At 35.5% G+C, this 25,739-nt stretch overlaps 1 protein-coding gene across 1 annotated transcript in view; it reads right to left on the bottom strand.

Moving 5' to 3' along the window:
- Positions 1-24,284, bottom strand: part of BRCA2 (BRCA2 DNA repair associated) — an 81,030-nt gene extending 56,746 nt beyond the window's left edge. The window contains exons 1-12 of the mRNA XM_081129392.1: positions 24,204-24,284; positions 23,491-23,596; positions 21,135-21,380; positions 17,176-17,275; positions 16,490-16,539; positions 16,367-16,398; positions 16,049-16,160; positions 15,264-15,322; positions 14,895-15,006; positions 13,022-14,095; positions 5,591-10,498; positions 2,085-2,180 (exon numbers count right to left, since the gene is read on the bottom strand). Coding sequence (XP_080985518.1) covers positions 2,085-2,180; positions 5,591-10,498; positions 13,022-14,095; positions 14,895-15,006; positions 15,264-15,322; positions 16,049-16,160; positions 16,367-16,398; positions 16,490-16,539; positions 17,176-17,275; positions 21,135-21,380; positions 23,491-23,557 — 6,856 coding nt within the window. The 5' untranslated portion in view covers positions 23,558-23,596; positions 24,204-24,284. The remainder of the gene's footprint in view (positions 1-2,084; positions 2,181-5,590; positions 10,499-13,021; positions 14,096-14,894; positions 15,007-15,263; positions 15,323-16,048; positions 16,161-16,366; positions 16,399-16,489; positions 16,540-17,175; positions 17,276-21,134; positions 21,381-23,490; positions 23,597-24,203) is intronic.
- Positions 24,285-25,739: the final 1,455 nt, after the last annotated feature.

Below are 25,739 nucleotides of genomic sequence, written 5' to 3'. Positions count from 1 at the left end.
AACTATAAAAAAGGTAAGAAGACTACTGTAGATTAGATTATATCAGATATTAGGCAACTTCCTTTGGTGATAATGGCTCTGTGGTTATACTATTATGAAACTAACACTCAAATGTTTTAGCAAAAACATATCCCCATAGATCTATTACTATTATGTCCGCATATTATATGTAATTAGATAAAACAAACAGCAAAATAGTAATAGTGTTGAATATAGGTGGTAGCTAAATAGGTATACTCTCAACTTTTTTGTGTATAAAAATGTTCATAATAAAAAATTAGAAGGAAAAGAATCATTTACTGGAAAATTGTGAATGATCATGCTGAGAAAAAAATCATTTAAAAAAATAAAAAATAAGATGTGATCAAATAAATACTGAATATATACTGGCTTAGGATAATCCCAAAAAAGGTTATGATCCTATTTTATGCAATAGGATCACTGTTAGAATTACATACATGTTCTTCCATTTACTTCTCATAGGACTCTGCAAAACCAATGGTTTTAGGAGGACAAGATTTTTCTACATGCATACTATCTAACACCATTCTTTTAATACCTAGAGAATAGAAAGAAGTCACATCTCATGCAGGTTCTAAAGACAATTTATCATGTAATAATTCAGTATGGTGAAAATTATCCTAGAAATGATTTATACTTCTCATAAAGAATAGTAACCATGGTTTTTGTTTTCAACTCTGTTCAGAATTCTTGTGCAGACTAAAGTTTGAGAACCATTAAGTTAGGAGAAAGAAAAGAACAACAGAAATAATACAGTTTTCTCGACATTCAAAATAGTCTGTTTTTAAGATAACTTTCACATCTCAATCATTAAATAAGGCATGCGTTAGAATATTCCAAAGTATTCCTGCCTCTTGTGGGATTTATCCCAGGTGTTTCAGAACTAAGACTCCACATTTCTCCCTCACTATCTCAGTTCTTCCTTTCCAAACCAGGAACCAAGTATATAGTGAGCAATAGTTATATATGTTTTCAAGCATTTCATGGTAAGAACTTCAAACTTCAGTCTAAATGAGACAGGAAGCAACGAAGAGTTTTAAGCAGTCAAGTGATAGGATCTGACCTCTGGCTATTGTGTTGCAAATAGCCTGGAGGAAGGGAAATCGCAAAAACAGAGAGATGGGTTAGAAGCCATGACAGTGGCTTGGATAAATGTTGTAGGGGTAGAGGTGAGAAGAAATGATCAGATTCTTGTTATATTTTGAAGGCAGAAGCTATAGGACTTGTTAATGGGTTCAGTGTGAAGTATGAGGAAACGGGTAAAGGATGATATCAAGGCTTTGATGTGATCAGCTGGCAGAATGGCAGTAAGAAAGGAAAGACAGAGAAAGAGCAGGTCTGGGGCAGGGATGGAATCAGGGGTTCAACACTGGTCACATAAACTGAGATGCCTATTAGCAATACGAGTAGAAAAGTGACAAATCGGCAAATGAATAAATAAGTCTGCAGTTACAGGACAAGCTAAAGATTGCAGATATAATTTTTGTAGTCACTGAAGTTTAGGCAGAGAAGAGATCTAAGGATAGAATCCTGGGGCGTGCCTGTTAAGAGTAAGGAAAGAATAGGGAAGAACCAACAAAAACTACTGAGAAGGAGTGGCCATGTAAGAAGAGAACCAAGAGAGTGGTGGTCGCACAAGTGATCAGCTATGTTGAATACGGCTGAAAGATGGAGTCAAATGAAGACACAGTGCCTGCTAGATTTGCCAACAGAGACCACAATATAACTTGGGAAAGTGATTTTGGTGGAATGGTGAGGGCCAAAAGCTTGACCAAATTCCAGAATCTAAGCTTTACACTTTTAGACTAAATTCTTACAAAATTTTTATAGCATTTTTTATTTAGAAAGTCATTCTTTATAATCATTGCACATTTCCCAATTATGGAGAACCTCTGCTTCATACCAGGTATTATGACGGAAAAGCTCAAATAAATAAGGCAAGATAAAAATTGTAAGGTCTTATCCAATTATCTATACAAGCAAAAGAGCTGAAAAAATAACTATAAGAATATTATGAATAGTACCTATAGAGAGGGGAAATATGAATAAAAAGCAAATTTTACCATCTGGAGTGATTTTCGAAGCCTTTAAGGATTTTTCTTGATTTTCTATTATCCTGTCAAATTCATTTAACAAGTTTCTTTTGATTGGGGGCTCTCCTAAAAAAAATTTCCATACAGGTTTTTAAAATCAAATAATAAAAAAGCCTACAGTCCATTTTTTAAAATGAAGGTACTGATTCTAACAATATGTTGAGCAAAAAATACAATTATAATTTAAATAGCGACCATTCTATTTTGAAGGAGAATATTCATTTTTCAATATCAGTTTAATTTCTATTACTTTGACCATTTAAAATACCACTACTTAATTGGGTCTAGGGATAAACAGACATTACCAAATACCACAGATGAGCTACTTTTTAATAAACTAGCACTGAATGTGCTGCTAGGTTTACTGGCAATAAGGACAAATAAAATTTCTTCAAATAAACTTTTTTTCTGCATTAAATTCAAGAGGAATTTATCATATAGGTCACTGAATTAGAGTCGGTGAGTAGGAGAAAAGATTTTTTAAATTACCAAAATTACATTAAAATATTAGAAGTAATACTTATTTAAAAATTTTACAAAGGCTGAGAGTAAAATTAAACCATGATTCTAGATATGCATTTCCATGTCATACTGATATGTGATAACATTTACTTTGCTTTCTGATGCTTTATTAAAGGGAATGAATTTGTAGCATTTAATAAGTAAAAATATCCATGCAAGGCTTTACCAAGTGTTAGATTATAATGTGATTTAATTGTTCAGTAGGGATCTGTATTAGTCAAGTAACCAGAAGCTGATTAAGCTGTATTAATTTACATATAAATATATAACAGAGGTGAGAGAAATTAAACAGTGATGCTGCTGAGAACACTTATTAAAAGTTGTTGTTTTTTCCTGAGCAGAAGTATACACATGAACAAAATGGGTTCCTATAAATAAAGCCATAATTTTCCATTAAAGAATTATGAGTGTCTTTAAGCATCTGCATCTCAGCATTTTGCACTAGACAAGAGCAATAGTTCAAGGTAAGTATTATAAACTTGACACTCTGTCCAAAACATAAACTTGGTATAGAAGGAGGCCTGGGTAACACTTGATAAAGTAAATCTGTATCCACCAGGATAACTTAGGGTCAAAAGGCACCAAGGGGAAGAATGAACTGACTGGCTTCAGTGTCGTTCTCTGTATGAAGAAGACTTGTGCTAAATATTCTGAGTCTGTAGTTTTGTTTTTTTAAAAGGAGCTAGTTATTAAAGATCAACCACTTAAAATGATCAAGAGATTCAATTAATTAATATTATTCCTAGTCAGAGATACTAATAGGAAAAAAAATCACATCTAATTATTCTAGTAGTTAAACGAAGTTGTTAGATATATATTTAAAGAGAAATTAGAATATAGTACAAATGGCCAAAATACTATCTGCGAACTGATTTGGGAACACTTCCTAGATTAAAAAAAAAAAAAAGCAAGCCAATACCTTTAACAAGAAACCAATTTTCTTCCCCCCACTGTGCAACCTACTTCAATGCCTGCACCCTAATGGGCAAAGGCTAGGCAATGGTTTGAGGCCAATTTGCTCTAGCATGGGGCACTATGACAGACTCAGGGGAGTGGGCCTGCAAACCAATCTTTTAATAATAGCCAGAGTCTGAACCTCTGCTATCTCTATTTATACATATGAAAACAGTTAATAAGTTATATTACACAGGCCATTATAACATGAAGATAAAGAGTTTCAACTTTTCTAGAGAAAGTGAAATTTTAACAGTAATTTCTCAATTATAACTATATTAATAATCTCTAAAAATATATTAAGAACCTCAAAACATAATTCCTTGGTACACAGACTCAGAGATATCAAGAGTGAAGTCACATTTCCCCCAACACATAAAAGACTGGAAAAACATGCGTAGTGTATAATACCCTAATTGCTATAAACTAGCACATCAGGATTACTAAGGACTTAATTTTAACCCTTTGCGGTCGTTTGTCTACTCTCAGCCACCAAAGCTTTTTTACCGTTCCCGTCGTATGTCTGCTCTCAGCCACCACAGCAAGGAACCGTACGAATCTTAACTCTATTCATTCATGTATCAGTTCATAATTTCTCTGAAAGCTCTTAAGTGTCTAAGCGACCTTGTCAAGAACCAAAACATTGCCCCGACAAATCGGAGATATCGAAACTCAATATAAACAAACGCGGTCATTCCACACTCGCCATACAAAACATTGTGGTGAGTCAGTCGCCTTTTGAGAGTGAAGAAATCGACAAGCTTTGGAGATACTTCACAGAATTTCAAATAAAGCTTTACAAATTACGTTTAACTGTAATTAGGCATTCTCGCTTGTTAAGATATTTCAAAATAATACTCCAAAATGGCAAAAAGAAAGTTACCGAAAGAAGTGTACTGCAAATCTGAAAGTAAAGATGAAGAGTTTTATTTTGGCACCTTGAATACTGACTCTGACATAGAAAGTGATAATGTTTGTAGTGATTCTACTAGTAGTGACGTAATTCCAGTGAAGCGACGACTAAGGCAATTAGTAATATCCAGCGACAGTGAAGCAGAAGAAAATGATAAAAATGAGAACAGTAATATAAACGAATTTACTACTTGGAGAGACGTTATGCACCGAGATCAGCCACAATCAAAAATTCGATCAGGTGATATTTTATTATTAGCATGGAAAGATAAGAGAATAGTCACCATACTAAGCAGTTATGATACCTCGGGCATGACAACTATAGAAAGAAGGGTGAAACAAGGTGGCACCATCAACATTAGCAAACCGAATGTTATTATAAATTACCATATGAATATGGGAGGCGTCGACAAAGCTGACCAATTAGCAAGTTCATACTGTTTTATGAGAAAATCTTGCAAATGGTGGAGAAAGATTTTTTTCTGGGGATTAGAGATCTGTGCAATAAATAGCTACATCTTATATAAGATGTCAGCTAGAAAAGAAAACAGGACGCCTATGTCACATTTTATGTTTGTTCGAAAATTGGTCGAACAACTTGTAGGTGATTTTCATGAAGGAGCATCTTCAAAACCAGGAAGACCATCGGCCTCAGATAAAGATGAAAGGCTTAATGGGAAACTGCATATATTGCGGCACTGTGAAGGTGTGAAAAGTAAAGATTGCTCTGTATGTTCGAACAGAAAGATTAGGGGCGGAAGATGCCAAACTAATTATTTTTGCGATACATGTAGTCGAAAACCAGGACTGCATATTGGAGACTGCTTTCAAAGATACCACACAATGGAGAAATATAAAACATAATTTTTACATAAAAACATGTTATTGAAACACATTATTGTCTAAACATACATCTAATGTTCAAAAAAGAATAAATCTTGTTTATCCTTCATAATCTTGCATGTTATGTATCACTGCTCTTTCAATGGAAATTAATTCCAACCAGTACGACACCCATGTCCAAATTTAATACGACCGCAAAGGGTTAAAAGTGATTGGCAAACCAAAAGGAAAAAACAGACACTTACCAATCAAGACAAGTGCATCTCCTCTTCTTTTTCCAATTCTTGAATTTAACAAAGCCGTTTCCTCATTTTGGCAGGTAAGAAGAAAGTGTTCGGGATGACTTAGCAGTTCAGAATCTGTCAGATCACCATCTTCCATAAAAGCTTTGGCAATTTCTACTGCTTCTGTTTCAAAACAGTTTTCTGGATCTTTGGAACAAATTTCTTTACTAGTTGTCATGGGAAGATTAGGAAAAGTTTCAGGTTTCACATTTTCCATTTTTATATTTTTAGGTAAAGCTTGTTCTTTTCCTAAAAGATGGCTGTTTTCAACAAGCGATAATTTGCTTCCTAATACCACTGGTTGTTGGTACTGCTTAAACTGAGAAAGACATGGAGAAGTTTCAAGAGAGTGAGTATTTTCTGAAGAATCACTATTAGAGTTACAGTTATGTGATAATTTAAATTCTTTATTGCATGCTTTTTCCATTTTACAGTTTGCAGAGTGTTCTGGGGTTCTCTTATCGATACAGGAGAGAGGAGACAGTTTTGACACATCTTGTCCAGATGTAGGTAAATGCTGAAGACCACATTCTGTTCTGAGTGAATCAAAGTCCTCTAACATCCCCTTAACTTTGTTTAAGGCACTCTCTGAAACAGGAACCTGTTTTCCACTTGCTGTACTAAATCCAGAGAAAGCAGGTGATGGTAAATTTTGGGGGTTATGTATCATAGTATTTTTTTCTCTTGTGACCTTGTCTGAATATTCTTCATTAGGGTCAAAGGCTACTTTGGAAAAGAGCTGCTCAGGACTCTCTTCCAGCTTAGAAAAGACCCGTCTGGTCTTCTGTAAGGCAGCATCTGACACTTGTACACATTTCCCACTTGCCATGCTAAAAATCCCACAAGCATTAGAGACCATATTAAATCTACATGTATCAGAAGCTTTCAAATTACTCTGACAAGATAACATTTCAGAAACTGTCCCTGATCTAGATATACTTTGGCTATGCTGTAGAATTTTTTCACCCTGAATGTCAGCAAAAGCCTTACATGAAAGCATGCTATGCTCTTCACTATCCACAGAGTTAGGAAAAATGAAATCCTCCGAATCACCCACCACCTCACGATAACCTGCCACAGTTTTTGTGTGGCCAGTGCCTGATTTACTCTCAGTGTTTATCCTAATGACCTTATTGCAGTTGTCTGCAAATATCTCTCTCTCCTTCATTCCATGTGAAACAAAGGCCATTTGACCACTTACTATACTGAATGCAGGAGACCGTATCTCAAAATTATTTGAATCAGATACGGCCACTTCAATATCTGTGCTTTTATTTTTGTATGGTGAAGAGTTAGTCACAAATTTCTGGACACAAACACCTTCATTTACAGTTTCCTGGTATGTGTCTGCTTCTCTTATGGTGGCTATTACTTCAGGAAAACTAGTGTTTTTTCTGTCTTTGACATTCTTGACTATTGGCTCAATACCAGATTTCTCCATTTTATTTTTTGAGAGAGATTCTGATTTATTATATACGTCATTGGTATGACAAAAATCAGGGTGATCTGAATAGCTATTAGACATGCAACTGTTACTTAAATAAGTTGAATCTTGTTCTTCAGAGGTAAGATTTTTGTCATTTTCAGTTATGATACTGTTTGAGTGATTTCCACATGAAGGATTTTCTACATAATTCTCAGGATAGTCTTTTAAACATATAACATTGGCAGCATTTATTTTTTCTGGCTGATCATCCAATTCTCCTTCAAGTAGTGAAGCCTGACTCACCGAAAGTTTTCTACCATGTCCTGTGAAAAATGCTACAGCAGAATTTTTAATGGCTGAACAAGTGGACTGATTTATGCAACAAGTTGTAGGACTTTGTGCTGTTTCTATGTTTTGAATTTTCAGAGTGATACTATCTGATATTTTGAAAATTTCAGTTTGTCTGTATAAATGATCACTTAAGAGCCTAGGTGGCGTGGCAAACTCATTAGAAGCAAGTTTTTTCTCCTTTAGAGAACTGTGCATTTCTTCATACTTTGGGGCAGGTGTTATTTCAACAGTCTCACATCCTAATTCAAGCCCTTCTTTACATTCTTCTCTGTCCTTTAGCATCTTTGACTTTCGATGGCTATAATTAGTGGTTTCACTATTTTTATCTTGCTTTTTTTCATCAAAAAGATTTTTCACTTTGTCCAGATATTCCTTTGCAATTTTTACCTTTTTCCCACTAGCTGTATGAAAACCCAACATGGTAGGTTCTTTGATTTTTTTGATTTCATATTCTGGTCGTGGTTGAAGAGTTAATAATTGATTTTCAACACCAAATGAGTCACTTTCTTTCAATGTTTTGTCTTTAACCATATCTGTGTCCTCATAACTTGAAATATCTATTCTGTTGACATTTATTCCAGAAAGTAACTCAGAATTCAAGGTATCTGAAAAGTTATTAAATTCTTCTGCACATTTCTGATCAAAGAAATTTACAGCTTTATTTAATGAATCTTTGGAGACTCTGATATTTTTCCCACTTGCAGTCTGAAAGGATACATCAAAAACGTCAAAATCTTTTGTGTTTTGTCCCATCTTATTAGCAGTTAACTGTTTATTTGATGTATGAACATGACATATTTCTTCAGCTTTCACAACTTCCAAGCAAGTTAAATCTGACACACCTTCTTTGACTTGAGTGTTTCCCCCCTTCACAAACTGGTCAGATGATTTTACATGTATGTTGTGCTGATCAAAAATACATGGCAAACCATTTTCATCTTTATGAACTAAAACTGTATCATTTTCACTTGAATCATTGCCATCAGATTCTCCTAAGTCACAAATATTTCTACTAGCACCAATGTATTTATCATTTTCTGTGTTTTTCTTTTGATCTTCAGTATTTTCTTCAACGAAGATGCCAGCAGTCATCTCAATATTATTTTGTTGTATTAGTTGGCATTTATTATTTTCATTAAAATTTTTATCATTGCTATAATTTTCCACCTTAAACACTGAAACAACAGAATCATTACATTTACTTGAAGAGAAACTTCTTGGGCCCACTTCTGCAAAAGTTTCCTCACTAATATTCTCAATGTCACTGAACAGCCGCACAGCTTTTTGCAGTGCTTCACTGGAAACATTCAGTTTTGTGCCATTTGCAGAGTAAAAGCCTCTAAACTCCACTTCATTTTTATCTGTTAAATACCCAGAAGCACTTTTGTTATAGTTGGTTTTCAAAGGGGAAGCAAACTTTTGCTTACCTTCAAACTTCTTGCTGCTATCAACCTGACCGATAGCTGGGGGATTAGTTGTGAAAGGAGGATCAACATCTTTCCATTCCTCAGAAATGGTATGCAAAACAGTCACCTGGTTTTCAGGCATTTCAAGTGGATTATTCTGCATCTTGTGGCTTGGTTTTCTAAACTGCGTAAATTCAAACTGACTTCCTGATTCTTCCAATATAGTAGAAAGTTCTGTGATTTCTGCCTTTTGGCTAGGTGTTAAGTTATGGTTTGAGTTAAAATCTAGTTTCAAAGGCAAAGTTGGAGGAGTTGTGTGACTATTTTCACTGTCAGAAGCATGTGCACTACTCTGCGCACACCCAGGTACAATATCAGTTGACTGTGAATCAAGTGTGTGAAGTTTGCTTAGTTTCTTTTGATTTTCTAACAGTGAGGTATTTATAATTTCAACACATGCTAAGCTAGTAGAAAAATGTTTTTCAATATCTTTGAAGAACACTTTACTTTTCTTAACGGTGTGTTCAGAGAGTTTTATCTCTTTATTAGAAGCTGTTCTGAAGCCATGTTCAAAATTGTGATTTGAAACGGGATCTGAGAGTTCTGCCCACATGTCCATATAATCATAGTTTTGGTTTGATTTCTCATCTATGTCCAAGGGTATGTCTGACTTTGAATCTTCACCTAGAGTCATTGGCTGCATTACATTCTTTCTGTTCTTCTCTGTAAGATCATGGACTACATTTGATGAATCAAAATCTTTTGTAACTGAAACTTTGGCTGCTTGTTTGTCATCAGTTCCTGTATCTACTACCATGGTAGACTTCTGAAGAATAGGTTCTCTGACACAACTGAGGTCTGCCTCTTGAAGTTTCTCATTATTTTCTAAAAAAGGAATATTCCATTCATCAGTTATTTCAAAGACAAAATCATTCTCATTTTCTTGGAAAAGTTCTTCAGAGTTTGAATTGATAGTTATTTTTGAAATTGAAGTGGTCTTTTCTTGATCTTTTTGGGTTACTGTGAGATTTGTAGTTTGATTGAATTGTATCTTAATAGAAGGTGATGCTACTCTTATGTATGTTTCAGGTGACAACATCTCCATTTTTTTAGAATTTTCATTTGAAACAAATATTTCTTGATTCTTTTCCATGGGAATATTTTTGGTTACACCAAAACCAGCTTCACAATTCTTACATTTTACTTTCTCTGACATTTTATATGATTCTTTTCCTCTAGAAATCAATACTGGGTTTGATGGAGGATCCTTAGAGCTAGGAGTTAAAATGCTGGTATTATTGAGGTCATATAAAACACTTTCCTGGGATTGAAAGTGAATACCATTACATTCCATTTCTGAATGTGGCATTGCAGGGTGATATACTGCAGACAAGACCTTTTCTTTTATATCTAAAACTCTTTGGTGTTCTGGATCTTCTTCACAATATTTTTCCTGCAAGCATGACAGATCATCAGTTTCTGTGGTTATAAGTGACTGCAGTTTTTCTTTATTAATTTTTGTTTCTTTATAATCAGGATCCTGAAATATTATTTTATTATTAGGAGAACTGCTTTCATGATTAGAACATTTTCTCAGAATTCTCCTAAAAGTGCTAGTTAAAGACAAAGTTGGTTCTTCAGAATCATTCTGCAAACAGTTTTTTTTCACAGGAGAGTGCAATAAACCTATGCATAAAGAGACAAAGTAACAAAAAATTAAAGTACCATCAATCACATTCAATAAATATTTTCTACAAAGTTAAAAAGGTAGTATCTAAAACAAGAAATACATGAAAAACAAAAAATGAATGCCAGGTTTAAAACATAAAGAATTATAAATATTCTGTATTTTGAAGTTACTATGTTTTTCAACTAAAGATAAATAGAACCTACTAATTTTTGTAATATATATACACTCAATCAAAATTAGTACATAGTTCCAAAAAGCAGGTAGCTGTCACAAGTAAAATTCAAAGTAATTTTATTGGAAAATAAAATTGTAAAAAAACTCATTGTTAATACTGGTGTAAGATGGGAAAAAAAGGCAAAGGAAAGGAATTAGAAAAGTAACCTTTTCCTTCAGTTAATTAATTCAGTCTTTCATATTGAAAAAAACATACAAAAAGTCAATTTTTAATTTTTTGTTAATCCTTACCAGAGGATATTTTTTCCACTGCTCTTCAGAAAGAGTGGAAGGAAAGGGAGGAAGGGGGGGGAGGGAAAGGGAAACATCGATGTGAGAGAGACACATCAACTGGTTGCTACTAGCTGCCTACCAATGCCAATGATGACTGGGGGTGGGGAAGGAAACCCGTAACCAAGATACGTGCCCTTGATCAGAACTGAACCTGCAACCCTTTGGTGCAAGGGCTGACACTAACAACTGAGCCACACTGGCCAGAACAAAAAAGTAAATTTTTTTTCTCATCCTCATGTGAGGATATTTTTCCCATTGCTTTTCAGAGAGAGTGAAAGGGAGAGAGGGAGAGAGAGAAACATCGATGTGAAAGAGACACATTAATTGGCTGCCTCCCATGTGTCCCTCGACCAGGGTCGGGGATCAAGCCTGCAACCGAGGTACATGCCCTTGGGGGGAATTGAACCCGGGACCCTACAGTCCACAGGCCGATGCTCTAACCACTGAGCCAAACCAGCCAGGGCCGCAAAGTCAATTTTTAAAACCATGTTCTACATACGAAGGGCCTGAAAGATGACGTAGTCTCAATTATAAAGGCAAATGAGTTAAACTGCTCTATTCAGTTAATTTTAAAGGCTCTCTCAATTTCCTATTAACAGGTCAAAATTATTAATCTCATTTCCTTTTATCAGTGACCACTAATAATATATTAGCTGTTTTATTGGTTTTAACTCATATATATAGCATTAAATGTTTTTTCTTAATATTAATCCAAATTTCAAAAAAGTTCCAGTTCTACCAAGCCTATTATTTACTAAGATACCCCAATCCACTAAAATCTTCTCATAGGGAACTAAAACCACCTTTTAAACAGAATTTAGCTACTGATTAAATGAACTGTACCTGAAATAAAAAACTAGTTTCACTGTACACACTCTGAATGCACAGGACTCTCAGCAATCTCTAAACACTTAAGAAAATTATGTAACAACAAAAAATCACTACTTTATTAAACTTAGCTAGCAATGAGGTTTTCTCCCATTTTTTACTTCCTTTAGTGAAAATACATAATAAGCAGCACAAGATAATTACAGAATTGTCCAATTTGCATATAATAAACACTGGAAATTAAAGCAGAAATTATGTAGCTGACCTCTTGGTGCTTATAAATCACATGCTCTGTCTCAATAGTGATGATTACAGACATATCATGCAAACTGATCCAACAAGTTTGATGAAATGGTTTTGAACATTGGTAATCAAAGGCCTAAACAATGTTTAAGATAGAAAATTGTAACTGATAAAAATTTCAATGAAAAAAAAAAAATGTTGACATTGTCTGATATTGAATACAGTTGACCCTTGAACAACATGGATTTGAACTGAGCAGGTCCACTTGCATGAGAATTTTTTCTCAATAAACATACAGTTGGTCCTCTGTATCCCTGGGTTTTGTATCTGCAGCTAAAACAGACCACGGATGAAAAACAGTATTTTCCATTTGTGGTTCTACACCATTTTACATAAGGGACTTGAGCATGAGGATTTTGGTATCCTGGAACTAGCCCCCTACCGATACCAAAGGATGACTGAGTTTTGGGGAAGTCAAAAGTTATACTTGAATTTCCAACTGTGTGGGGATTGGCACCTCTAACCTCCTCTGTGTTGTTCAAGGGTCAACTGTACAAGATATAGAGATTTTTAAAAAACAAAAAATTACATAAAGAAAGCAGGCAGTATGCTTTTTAAAAAGATTAAAGAGCCCTGGCCACTGTGGCTCAATTGGTCAACCCGTACACTGAAAGGTGGCAGGTTCGATTACTAGTCAGGGCACATACACAGGTTGCAGGTTCGATCCCCCGTCAGGTGCATATGGGAGACAACCAATCGATGTTTCTCTCTCACATGGATGTTTCTCTCTCTCCCCCTTCCTCTCTCTCTAAAATCAATAATAACATATCCTCAAGTAAGGATTAAAAAAAAGATTAAACAGATTCACATATTCAAATAAGAGAACTCGTCACTATCCATATAACTGTATGTATTATTCACACAGACACACACAAAGGTACCTGAATCAGCATTTCTAACTGTAGATGGTGCTTCAAAAGTGTTTGCTTCAAATTGGGTAGAACAGTTAGTCAGTCCTGATTCTTGATCTTTCTGCATTTTTAGTCCTTGGTAAGATGTTTCATCATTTATAGCATATATAAACTTTTTAGTTTTCTTTCTCAAAGTGGATATTAAACCTGTTTTCTTCAAAGCTACAGAAGTATGTTTGATAGTGACTGGATGGCTTCCATTATCAACTGAACTTGTACATAAAGAACTCTCTTTCTGGGAGAAAATAGTACTAATTTCCAATCTATTTTCAGAGGATTCAGATTCTTCTTTAAAGTTTGGATCAGTCATATTTTTTGAGAAAACTGCACTGGGTGTCTCTTCAGGTGATTCTCTTATCCTGAATGGAGACTTTTTGATATCCTGATGAGGAGAAGCTATTAGCAAAGTTTCAGATACTGTGTGCTTTACCACAAGAGTGGAATTTTCATGAGATCCAAGACACTGTCCTTCGTCTCTCTTATTCACCACTGTTTCCTCCTTTAGTATCTTCTCTGTCTTTGAGTTGGTACATTCTTTCTCTGTGCCTATGAGGTCTTTTTCAGAATTATTCTGGTCACAAGAAGAAATATGCTGTAGGGGCATTTTCCCCATTTGGGCTCCATTTAAACTTGAGAGGGTTAGCTGAGACCATTCGAAGGCAGGAGACTGTACAGCTTCCTCAGAGATTCTGTCACTTCCATTCCAAAAGGTCTTCTGAATCGTTATTTTTGAAACTAAAGGATCACTGTCATCTGGTTCCATTTCAGAAACAAATGAATGTTTATTTTCTTTCATTTGTTTTTTAGGTTCTTCACAGGTATCAGTTTTTGTTTCATTGAAAGTATTTTTCCTAGTCTTGCCAGTTTTTATTTTTTGTAGACTTCTTTTTTTATATTTAGAAACATATAATGAAAAACTATCTTCTTCAGAAATACTTCCAACCTTTTCGTGTACTTCACCTTCTGGGACATTTGGCACTGACTTTCCAAAATAGTCTTTGCAGCTACTTACTTTACCAAATGCATTCCCCAATCCTGTTAAAACTTAAAACAGAAGCATATTAATAAATTTTATAATACAACTATATAATTTATATGACTCTTACAACCTTTTTCATAGAAACAGTATGTACTAAATAACACATAATTCAATCTTTAAAGGGTTATCCTGAATACTTGCTATTTGGGGGGGGGGGGGAACTCACCCTTCTCCTGTTCTGATAAAGACTAATTCCAATGTACTCAAAGCTTTCATTCTTACTCCAATCACCAATAACCTTTCTTTACCAGCTTTACACAATCAAAATTTACCCAACCTTACTATATATACACAGTTTAGTATTCTAAGATTTATCAAACCAGATGATCCAAATTAATTTTGTGGTCCTACAAAAACTGAGAGTAAAATCTGATTTTATATGTACATATACACACAACATACACTCACAGATATCCAAGTCCATACATTTATACAGACATACACATAAGAAAAATGCAATACTGCAATGACACGACTAGGTAATTTTTGGTATATCTGCAACTATATTTTCTCTCTAATTAGAAAATAAGGCCTTCACATTTTATTAATTACAATTATTAATCTTCATCTTTCTGAGTTTTGAGTAATGGGTTTTGTTTTGTTTTTGTGTCACAGCGGTATCTTGAACAGTCTTGTTTTAGCATGATGTTTTAATATTTTCATCTAAATCAAGTTAGTTTCTACCCTCAATACCTTCAGTCATCAAGAAAGGAAAAGCAATGTGTTTTCTCTTTAAGAGGAGCAATACTTCAATGATGTCAGTTAACATAAACTTACCAAATGGCAAATAACATAAAAACTTACCATGACTTTTAGCTTCTCTTTGATTTTTTATTTCATTGTCTGGCCCAGAAGGGATAAACCTATCATTTTTCTTCAGACTTTCATCATGGTTAGAAAAGTAGCTTTTCAAAATCTACAAAAGTTATATTTTAAAATTACTAATATAGAAACTCTCACTATCCATAAATATTCAACTTGTTTTTAAACAGAGAGAGACAGAGTTTCTCATAGTCAAAAAAAATTATATATAGAAACAGGTTTAGAGACTTTCTCAAAGATATAGTTAAGTCATAAATTAAGGAATGAAAAATGCAAGATAAATAATTTTTCAAGGCATCCTAAAATAATAAGCAATTACAACAGCATAATCAATTTGTTATATTTACGTACAGCAGTAGTATTATTAGGAAATACAGCTGCAGGAAATACAGGTGCTTCTTCATCTCTGACTGTAAAAGAAAAAATTCAATTGTACATCATACACTAAAGTTAATGCAAAAGCTTACATATTTTTTGGTCGGACACCAAGAGACACAAACATTATTGGATTAAATGAAATATTTGAAACAGAATGAATTGATCCCAGTATAGTATTTAGAAAGGTCAATCAACACAGTGAATAAGCTATACTCACTTCCTTAGTACCATTCACAAGGTGGTAAAAAATTACTGTTTGGTGATCCTGACTTTAAGGTAATACTGTCCGCAAAGACTTGGAGAATCAGGTGAAGCTTTGGGATCATGACTTGAAGCTAATGCATATAGACTTTAGCATTTATATAGATAATAATACTGTCTAAAGGCATATTACATGTTAAATACTTTTTAATTTTCAACATGCTTTTACCTGTATTATTGCATCTGAACAACAGAACAAAGTTAAATTTCCAGCTAAAGATGAATCAAAATGAAATGCTTTTCTGTTAGAATAAAAAATTCTCGGTTTGCATAAAAATTAACCTGACTCCTATAGAATACTACTTAATGTACTTCTGATTTATACAGTCTAAACTAAATAGTATAAAACTATTATGAATCAATACATTTATCAAAGACAGGATTATCTAATCTAATTACTATTTAATTATATTTTCCTATTTTCTTTTTAACAGAAAGCATTAGAGATGATTTATCAACACCATGTACCTTCTTATAAAAATATTTGACAGTATTACCTATGAGCCCAGTAGCACTAAGGGTTGGTGGTGTGGCTAAAGAACTTGACCAAGACATATCAGGGTCCACCTCAGCTCCTAGACTTTCAGAAATATGTTTCTGTGTTTGACCCTGGAAATAAAGAAAATAGTTTGGTAGACACTGATGAATATTTTTTAAGAATATTTTTTCATTCACTTTATTTTTTTCATTTATCATTTAGTGAATGCCTATGTGAGATTGTAGATACATATCTGTAAATCTCAGGGCAAAGGTATAATACTACTGTCAAATTCTCAATTACTACATAACAAAAATAAACTAGGCAGAATATTTACCTTCGGTGTATGAAATAAGCTTCCACATACCACTGGGGGTAAAACAAGAAAAAAATTACTAAGTTTTATTTTTATTAAAATTTAGAATATTAAAAAAATAAAAAGCCTTGTTTTAAATCATACCTGATTTTTCTCTTTGTGGTGTCATATGTGTACATCGTAGAACAGCAGGGCTAAAACAAAACAAAGCAAATCCCTCAGGTTATTCAAGAGATAACAGAAATGGCAAATTTACTAATCTTATTGAAAAAAAGGACTCTCATTCATATCAATTAATTGAATTATACTACTTTGTAATATTTTTATGTTACTTTTTAAAAAGTAAATATTTCATGAAGAATTAAATAACCACTAAATTATGTTTCAAATGCCCATTGAAAATAATGTATAAAGTATTCATAAATTTCAGCTGGGAGGAATTATATAGTTTGAATTTAAAAATTATGTAAAGTGAATCTATAATAACATCATATTCTCTCCAGTGATTCAAAGTATGCAAATAATTTAAACTGACATTTCAAAGGCTTTTTTTTTTAATCATTAGTATTTTTGTTACTCAAAAACTTCATAGACTATACAGAAAAACCACTGCATTCAACATTGTAAGAAAAACAAAGGAAATGTTTCTAATGTAGAAATTATTGTAGTAAAGAACTCAACCTAAAAGGAGACTATTTAAAAATAGAAGAACCTCTACCAGGCTCTCAGCCAAAATATTAGTATGAAAATTAGATGCATTTCTACAAAACAAGTATCTTATGTAGTAAAATATTTCATTTAAGTATTTTAATATAGTAGCTTCATCATACCTTTCACTAAGACAAGAATTTAGACATGGGCTGATAACATCATTTGCTTGATCCATTTTAGCCTTCATTGTGCAACAACTTTTATGCTTAATATGTTTTCCTGAAAGAGTACAATAATTCAGTGAGGATATATATGCTCTATATTATGAATTTTCATTCTCTGCAAGTATTTAAAAACAAGTTTCATCTATACTGAGAAGGAGAACGTATGGGGAGTTTGTCTAAATTGGCTTCTCAGTTTGCCAATTCCTAAAGGGATGTCTGCCGCCATTTCAACAACCATAATATAAGCATATAATACACATTAGGCACTCTGGATAATGCAATCAAGGTGCAGCTTTAACCTCAAGGAGTTCAGAATACAGTAGTGGAAAATTTTTTGAAATGTACACCAAATGGAAGACAAAGTGGAATATGATGTCTTATTAAGTCACACACAGTACCAAGGGATCATGGAGGATAAGGGTAAAGGAAAAGACAGTTACTGAAAACCCAACAAGGTACTAAATCTGACCATATTACTTTTCTGCTAAAAACCTTTCAAGATCTTGTTCTCAAGATCAAGTTTGAACTCCATAACAAAACTCCCTGGTAACAAGGCCTTCAGGATCTGATGTCTTAATTTCTATGATGACATTTTTTCATACTCTTTTAAGCTGTACCCAACCACTTGCATATCCTGCAAAGAATGGTCTCTCTCAGTCTAGGCCTTTGTACAAAGTGTTTCTTTTTCTTTATTTTTTTTGATCTAGAATATCCTCTTTCAGACTCCCACTTTGAAACTATCTCCTCTAGAAAATTTTAGTAGTCCCTAAGGTGAGACTAAGTGAGTGCCCTCCTGTGTTCCCTGCAGAGTTTATCATACATTGTTCCCATTTCCCCTGTTACACTGAGTTCCCTGAGGTAGAGATCCTGTCTTAATCATCACTGTATCCTTAGCAATCACAATAATTGCCTGATATGATATACCAATACTGGCTGAATGAATTAGCAATGATTGGAAAATGGGTTGTAGATAACAACACATTAATACTTCCATTCCTGTTGAACACATCTACTTTCTCAGGCAATAATGCTCAGATGGGGTTTCCAAAGCTGTGTGTGACTATCAAATCCAATCTACAGTTTTTCAGCATTCCTTTTTTGTATCAGAAATTGGGCACATGAGGCACTTATTATTACTCTTAAAAATTGCTTTTAAAAACAGCTGCTTTAACTGATTCTACAATCTCTAACTTAGAGAAGTTTTGGGGAAAATAAGCTATATGAATGTTAATAAATCAAGCAAAGACCAAACTGAAAACTATTTGTAGTAATATACATAAAACACTGCATTATATTCTTATTTCTCAAGTAATAGGGAATACACATAATCACTAATAAGCCAAATGCATAAATTAAAACCCCCACTTCAACAAAATATCCAACCTCCTTCTCTTATGAATGTTTTAAAGATATTAAAAAAGTAGCTAAACCTTTATTTTGAAATTTCACCTTTTCCCTGTTCACTTTAAAAAGACCCTAATCAGAAAAAAACACACACCAAAAAAAACAGACTTAAAAAACAAACCAAACAATGAGATACCACTACATACCTATTAGAATGAAAATAGAAAACACAGACACCACCAGATGCTGGTGAGGATGTGGAGCAAGGGGTACTCTCACTCATTGCTGACAGAAATGCAAAATGGTACAGCCACTTTGGAGGAGTTTGCAGTTACTTACAAAACTATATATAATTCTAACATAGGATCCAGCCAATAATTGTGCTCCTTGGTAAATACCCAAATGAGTTTAAAACCTAGGTCCATGCAAAAAACCAGCATATGAATGTTTACAGCAGCTATATTCACAATTGCCACAACTTGGAAGTGACTAATATATCCCTCAATTGGTAAATGAATAAGCCAACTGGTACATGCATACAATAGAGCACTATTCAGTGATAAAAAGAAATGAGCTATCAGGCCCTGAAGACATAGATAAATATGATATTGCTAAGTGAAAGAAGCCAATCTGGAAAGGCTACATACTGTATGATTCCAACTATGTATGTGACATTCTGGAAAAGGCAAAACCATAGACAGTAAAAAGATCAGTGATTGCCAAGGATTCAGGGCGCTTGAAGGAAGGTGGTGGTGGTGAACTGGAACATGGGGTTTTTTGGGCAATGAAACTATTCTGTATGATACTGTAATACATATATATACGTGACATTATACACTTGCCAAAATCAGAGACTTGTACAAGGAAACCCTAATATAAACAAAGGATTTTAGTTAATAATAAAGTATCAATATTGGCTCAGCAATAAAAAGAAACACAACTGTAAAGCATAAAAGTAAAAAAATGATCCAGGCAAAAACAAGTGCACACCAAACTAAGCACTTCCCCAATAACTTGATAATCTCATAAATAAGCTAAGTACTGGTAAGATAAACTCATATTTTATGCAAAAGGAAGAGTTCCTCATGGAACTTCAGGGATAATTCTTATTTAAAAATAATACATAGATGCTAGAACAAAGTAGGTTAAAAACAGCTTAAGTCTTATATTTCAATACTGAATTTAAAGTTAAGCTTAAAAGCAAAATGTCTTGAGACTAGTCAACTGAATTCTTTATGCACTTAAACTTTAAAAATGTTAGCTCCTCTGCAGTGAGTCTAGTGTCTGTATTAATTCACCCCTATCCTTCCCTGGTTAGGGATAGACCAATTCCAGCAGATTACATTTAGAGAATAAACCACTGGCTCTGGGTGTATCTTTCAAGTTTTAGTAGATTCAGCATCAACTAGTTTAGAGCTTTTCCTCACCACATTAAAACCTATGGCAGCTCCCTTCCCATAACACAGTACTGTGTACAAACTCCTGTTATAACATGTCCCACATCAGTAATTTAGATATATTCTCCCATACAACACTGACTTCCGGGAGGTCAAGGATCATTTTATAAAGGACCTTGTAATCACATTAAAGAGTATGGATTTTATCTTAAAGGCTAAAGGGAGGTAATCCAAGGTTTGAAGCAGGAAGTAGCATGATCAAATTTGCATGTGATTTCTCTGCTTCACAACCTATCAAATGAATTCACTTTTTTAGCCTGGCATTTGATACCTGCCTCTAATCTGCGCTTTTTAGCCTTAGGTTGTTATTGGCATCAGATTCAACACTCCAAATGATCTGAATTACTTGCTATTCTCTTAACAAACTGCGTATTCTTCCTCATGTTTTTCCCTCTGTCTAGAACATTATCACTGTTCCATTTTCAAGTTCCTGAATCTTAGCTACCCTTTAAGGTTTAATTTAAATGAATCATTTCCTAATTCCCACAATACTATTTATGCTTTCTTTTGAACTCTCATTGCATTTTTTGTACTTTTCTTTTGCCATGTCCCATATTCAACCTTAGACTGTAATTTATCTGTGTACTTAATTCCTGTTACTAGCAAATAATACTCCAAAGAAAGGAAGAGGATGTTACTTAAATCAAGCAAGTAATAAATATTTAAAGGACCAATATTTGATTGACTGGAAATATCTGGCACATAGGTCAGGGAAATGGCTATCAAATCAAGAGATTTATGGCAAATTGATAAAAAATAATCTCGTCTGTCCTCTGACAGCCTGCAAGAATATAGTTTAGTGTAATTAATTTCAAGTACTAGGTGGGGTTTTTTTGTATAGGAAAGATAAATCTTAGCAAATCTCGGTAGGCAGGATGTATTAATCAAAGAAGGGAGGAAAAGGAATTTATTAAGTACCTACATTATTTTATTTAATCCAAACTTATCAGATATTATTTTCATCATCTCTATTTTTTTTTAGGTGGGGAAAGTGAAGACAGAGAGGTTGATCTGACCAACATAACCCAGTTAATGACAGAGCAGAGATTCTTAATACAGGTTTATTTGAATTCCTACTTCGTATTTTCCTCTAGTCTACAGCTTATTACTTACCTAAATCTAAGCTGTCCTTATCTAATTCTTTAAAAGGAGATTGATACAGTGGTAGAGTTAGACCTTGCTCTTTGAATATTATTGGAGTTGAAGCCAACTGATGATAAGGTTTCCTTTGTGGTGTTTTAAATAGGTTTGGCTCATAACTGCTGGTTTTATATTCAGATTCATCTGCAGTTTCAGAATTATATGGTGGAGCTTCTGAAGAAAGTTCTTCAAACCAATTAACGCTTATTGGTCCTAAATCTGTAAGAAAAAGAAAAATCTTATCTTGGTTTTAATCAGAGACAGAAAAATTCGTGAGCCAGTAAAGATCGTAATAAAGAAAAGGATGCTTGAGATTTAGACTGTGGATGACTTTTGTTAAAGCATAGTAATTACACAGGATTATTCGTCTGTTCTCTTATGAATCTGTAGTAAGGTATGACAAGTTTACAAAAGTTACAAGGAGACAGCTCTTAACTATATTAGATCTTCTAAAGTTTTCTTTAGCTTATATTCATGTTTCAGGAAAAAAAAAAACATAGTAAGAATGCATTCCACAGATTCAATTCAGATGCTTATAGAGACTACGTAAGTGGATGGGATAAATCTATAGGTATAAGGAACATGTAGACTCACAAATAAAAGAGAATAAAAAGTTTCTCTGTTAAAGAGAAATGACAAAAGTTCTACTCTGATCTATCTACTCTTAAAGTAGCAGTTCTAAAAGTGTGGTCTGTGGAGCAATTAGGGAACTGTACCCAAGACCTTTCCAAGAGGTTCATAAAGTCAAAACTATTTTCATAATAATATTAAGGCATAGTTTGTCTTTTTCACAATGCTGACATTGCACCACTGGTCAGTGAAACTGATGACACCTTTGTGTGAGTCAAGGTAGTGGCAACAAACTATACTAGTAGTCACTGTATTCTTCATCACCATGCACTTGTAAAAAACCAACCAAACAAACAAAAACCAAAAACGTCAGCATAATTTAAATGTCCTTAAAAAGGAGTAAAAATTAGTTTTATTAAAGTCCACTATTAACATTAAAAAACATGTTTTTAATATTTTGTGACAAAATGGAAAGTATGCATAAAGCATTTCTGTATATTTAACTACAATAGCTGTCTATAAAAGTCACTCGTAATGAGTTGTGAGCTGAATTAGTAATTTTTTCCATAGAAATCCATTTTTACTAAAAAGAATGAATGACAGACTATGCCATTCTGAGTTGGATGATTTGGGAAACCCTTTTTCCAAAATGAAGTAAGCCTGTCAGGGAGGGAAAACAACAGTCAGTGAAACAATGTGAGCTTTCAAATGAGAATTAGAATTCTGTTACACTTTACCAGGCTCTGTCAGCTTGACATCCTCCCAATCTTAAGACTTTTCTGATGACGTCAGTGAACTAATAAATACAATTACTTTTAATATTGTTTAATGCAATGTGTTAATATATGGAATATCTGTGTAATTCAGAACACAAACACGTTCCAAATAAATCAATGCATGACGTTACAACATGGATAAAAGATTCATTCAAAGTTCAAGAAAGACTAATAGAATGTAATGTAACAAGAATATGAACATTTCATTACATGGTTTCAGATTCTACATTGCAACTTTTATGAAACTACCACTTAAGCTTTGGTGTAGTATGAAAGAAAAACACCCACAATTAAATGAAGACTATTAAAATACTCCTTTTTTCTCCAACTACATTGCTGTGTGAGGCTGGGTTTTCTTCACAGACTTCTACCAAGGAACTATTGCAACAGACTGGATACGGAAACAGGTATGAAAACCCAACCACCTTCTATTTAAGCCAGACATTAAAGAGAATGGCAAAAATATAAAACAATGTCACTTTTTAATATAGGTATTTTTCATAAAAATGTCATTCATGTTAATATGCATTGAGTTTATTTTTGTTATTTTTAAGTGAATTACTAAGTATTTTTAGAAGTTCTTATTTTTAATTTCTAATATGGCAACTTACATAAAGAAAAGCTCTTTGAGGCCCTCAATCATTTTTAAGAGTGCAAGGAGTACTGAGAGTAAAATATTTGATAACTTCTGCTACAAAGTAAAATTGCCAATGATTCTCATTTGCTGGAAGTTAAAAACAATTCTTCCTACTGCCAATCAAGGGGCCAGTTTCTTCTTTATTCACCAGGGTTTCTATACAGTTTCATACCATTTGGTAACTGTAAATGTTCATCCTCTTAACTGGATTTATGACTCTATAAAGAACAGTTTATAGTGTAAACAAAAACGTGAAGTATTGGACTCTTTCCAACAAGCACATTTACGTATTTTTCTGAAAACATTTGATCACTGTAATTAGTCAATTTATAAAATCTGTCAGTACCTGCTTGGCTGCATCTCATCCCAAAAATTTCAAAAAAAGTTGGCCTCTCTTTGCATCCGGTAGGCATTTTTCTCTACAAAATTACTCCGACGCTTGGAAACTGAGTCTGCAAAAGAGAACAAAACACACTTCACCGGGTGTGGTCCTTAAGTGACGGGTAGAATCAGACGAGGGTACAGTTGCCTAAAGTGACACTGATGATTGATCTCGGTCCCATCTTCTGGGAATACAGTGGAACTCGCTGCGCCGGTGGGAGCACTATGTATTCGTGCTGCCCAACACAGTGGCCACCAACCACGTCAAGCATTGGGAATGTGGCAAGTGCGACTCAAGAATAGCATTCTGACATTAATGTTAGTTACGTGGACTAGTCACGTGTTGCGAAGGCTCCCATTTGAGGTAAACGCCAATTCCAATCAGGACGTCTCCATCCCACAGGCACCAGCTGGGGTGAAGTGGGGCGGACTTAGTGTCGGAAGCGGGAAACCTTGTCCACGACACAACATTCCAGAAAAGTAACTTTATCGTGTGCAAGCAGGTTTCAGACTGAGGCACCTGCTGCAGCTAGGAGCCCACCCCGACGGGGTGGCGCGGCCCAAGAGACCCAGGAGGGGAACGGAGCCTTCGGCCGGGAGGGCCGGTCCATCGTCCCCATCCGCGCGGGGCTGGCAGCACCATCGGTGGCCCGGCTCGCTTCCCCCCGCGGCACTAACCGCCTCCACAGACACGGCTCTTCTGACCCCGCAGGTTCTTGAGGCGGCGACCCTCCTGCCTGACTCACTAGTCTCAGCGGCTCCTCCGCCGGGCTTTCGTATGCTCGCGCCAAAGTCACGCTCCCACACGTCTCGCGCTGACGTCATGACGCCGCACGCAGCGTGCGCGCCGCCCGGAAGTCAGCCTGGCCGCGCCCCCGGGCTCGACTGGAGAGCCCCGGCGCTGGGTGGGACTGCGTAGCGGGCGCCGCGGGGCAGTGTGAGGGGGCGGCTTCCTGCGGAGCCTTCAGACGGCCGCCCTGGGTACACTCCGCGATTCTCGCCCCTTCGGCTTCTCATGTTCGGGGTCTCACACGGCCTGTTGTCTCTGACAGGCCTCTGTTCCGGCCCGAAGTCGCCAACCTTGGAAACCCAGCGTGGCCCTCGGTGGAGGATGACCCTTTTCTGGCCGCTGCTCCTTGTGGAGTGGACGGGCTGACATGTGGAGCCAGTGGACTTCAGTTCTCGTCCTGTGATGCTCTTAGGTAGCAGGTTCAAGACCTTTGAGCCTGTCTCCCTGCCTGAGAAGCTGGGAGTCCACCGTAACCCTTCCTGCGGTGTCAACTGCTCTGCCCTGCAGGCGGCCCTAGTGCCCTTTACATTCTTAGGGTACCGAGCACCCTGTGTGCGCCTGTCGTCCCCTCCAGACTGCCCTGGGAAGGCAGGACTCTGTCCTCATCACGCACAGGGTCTGACATGCCCCACACAAGGCTTAATTCGGGTTTGTTTATGGCCTGGAAAGTCTTCCACTGGGTTCTGGAGGTGGGAGCTGCCCGTGGGCCCTCCTGCTCCTGGAAGACTGGAGCAGTAAACAGAAGCAACTTTGCGTTAGAAAAAGGGTGGGCTCTGCTTGGTTCCCTAGGTGTCATTTCAGTTTGACCATAACCCTCAGCTGTAGCAGGAAGCCTGACGAATACAGAGATACCAAAGCTTATGATCACCTAGGTCTATACAGCAAAGGTACACAGGCCTGGGATCCTTATCTAACAATAGCTGCCGCTTACTGAACTTGTGAGTCTGGTTTGTGCTTCACATTTACTCTTACAATAATGCTACAAATTGGTTAGTACAGGTATTGTCAGATGGGGAAACAATCAGTTAAGTAACTTGCCTGCTAACAAGGCCCAGGTTTAAATTCAAATGGGTTTTACCTCAGGTGCTAAACTATGCTGCTATTAAATCTGCATTTACTCTCTAAATCAGAACAATATGCTTCCCCTCACCTTTTTTCGGTGGGGGAGGAGCGGGGGGTCCTCACTAAGAGTGGACTGAGAACCTTTGGCATGTCATACAACCCTCTGAAATATATTTTCTCTCACTATATACACCCCTCCTCCTCCTCCATAACTTTATGCTCCCCAGCCCTCTGGTATTTACTTTCATTAACCCTGCCATAATAATGTACTTTCTTCCTTATGCTCTTCTAGTATAAGGCTGCTCAAATAATTTACTCCTTGTATTGTTTCACTACATGCTTTAAAACAGGATCTCTAAAAC

This window comes from Miniopterus schreibersii (genome assembly GCF_964146895.1).
Source record: "Miniopterus schreibersii genome assembly, chromosome: 2".
Classification (NCBI taxonomy): Eukaryota; Metazoa; Chordata; class Mammalia; order Chiroptera; family Miniopteridae; genus Miniopterus; species Miniopterus schreibersii.
The sequence above is the reverse complement of the archived record's forward strand: the minus strand, read 5'-3'. Positions and strand labels throughout refer to the sequence as shown.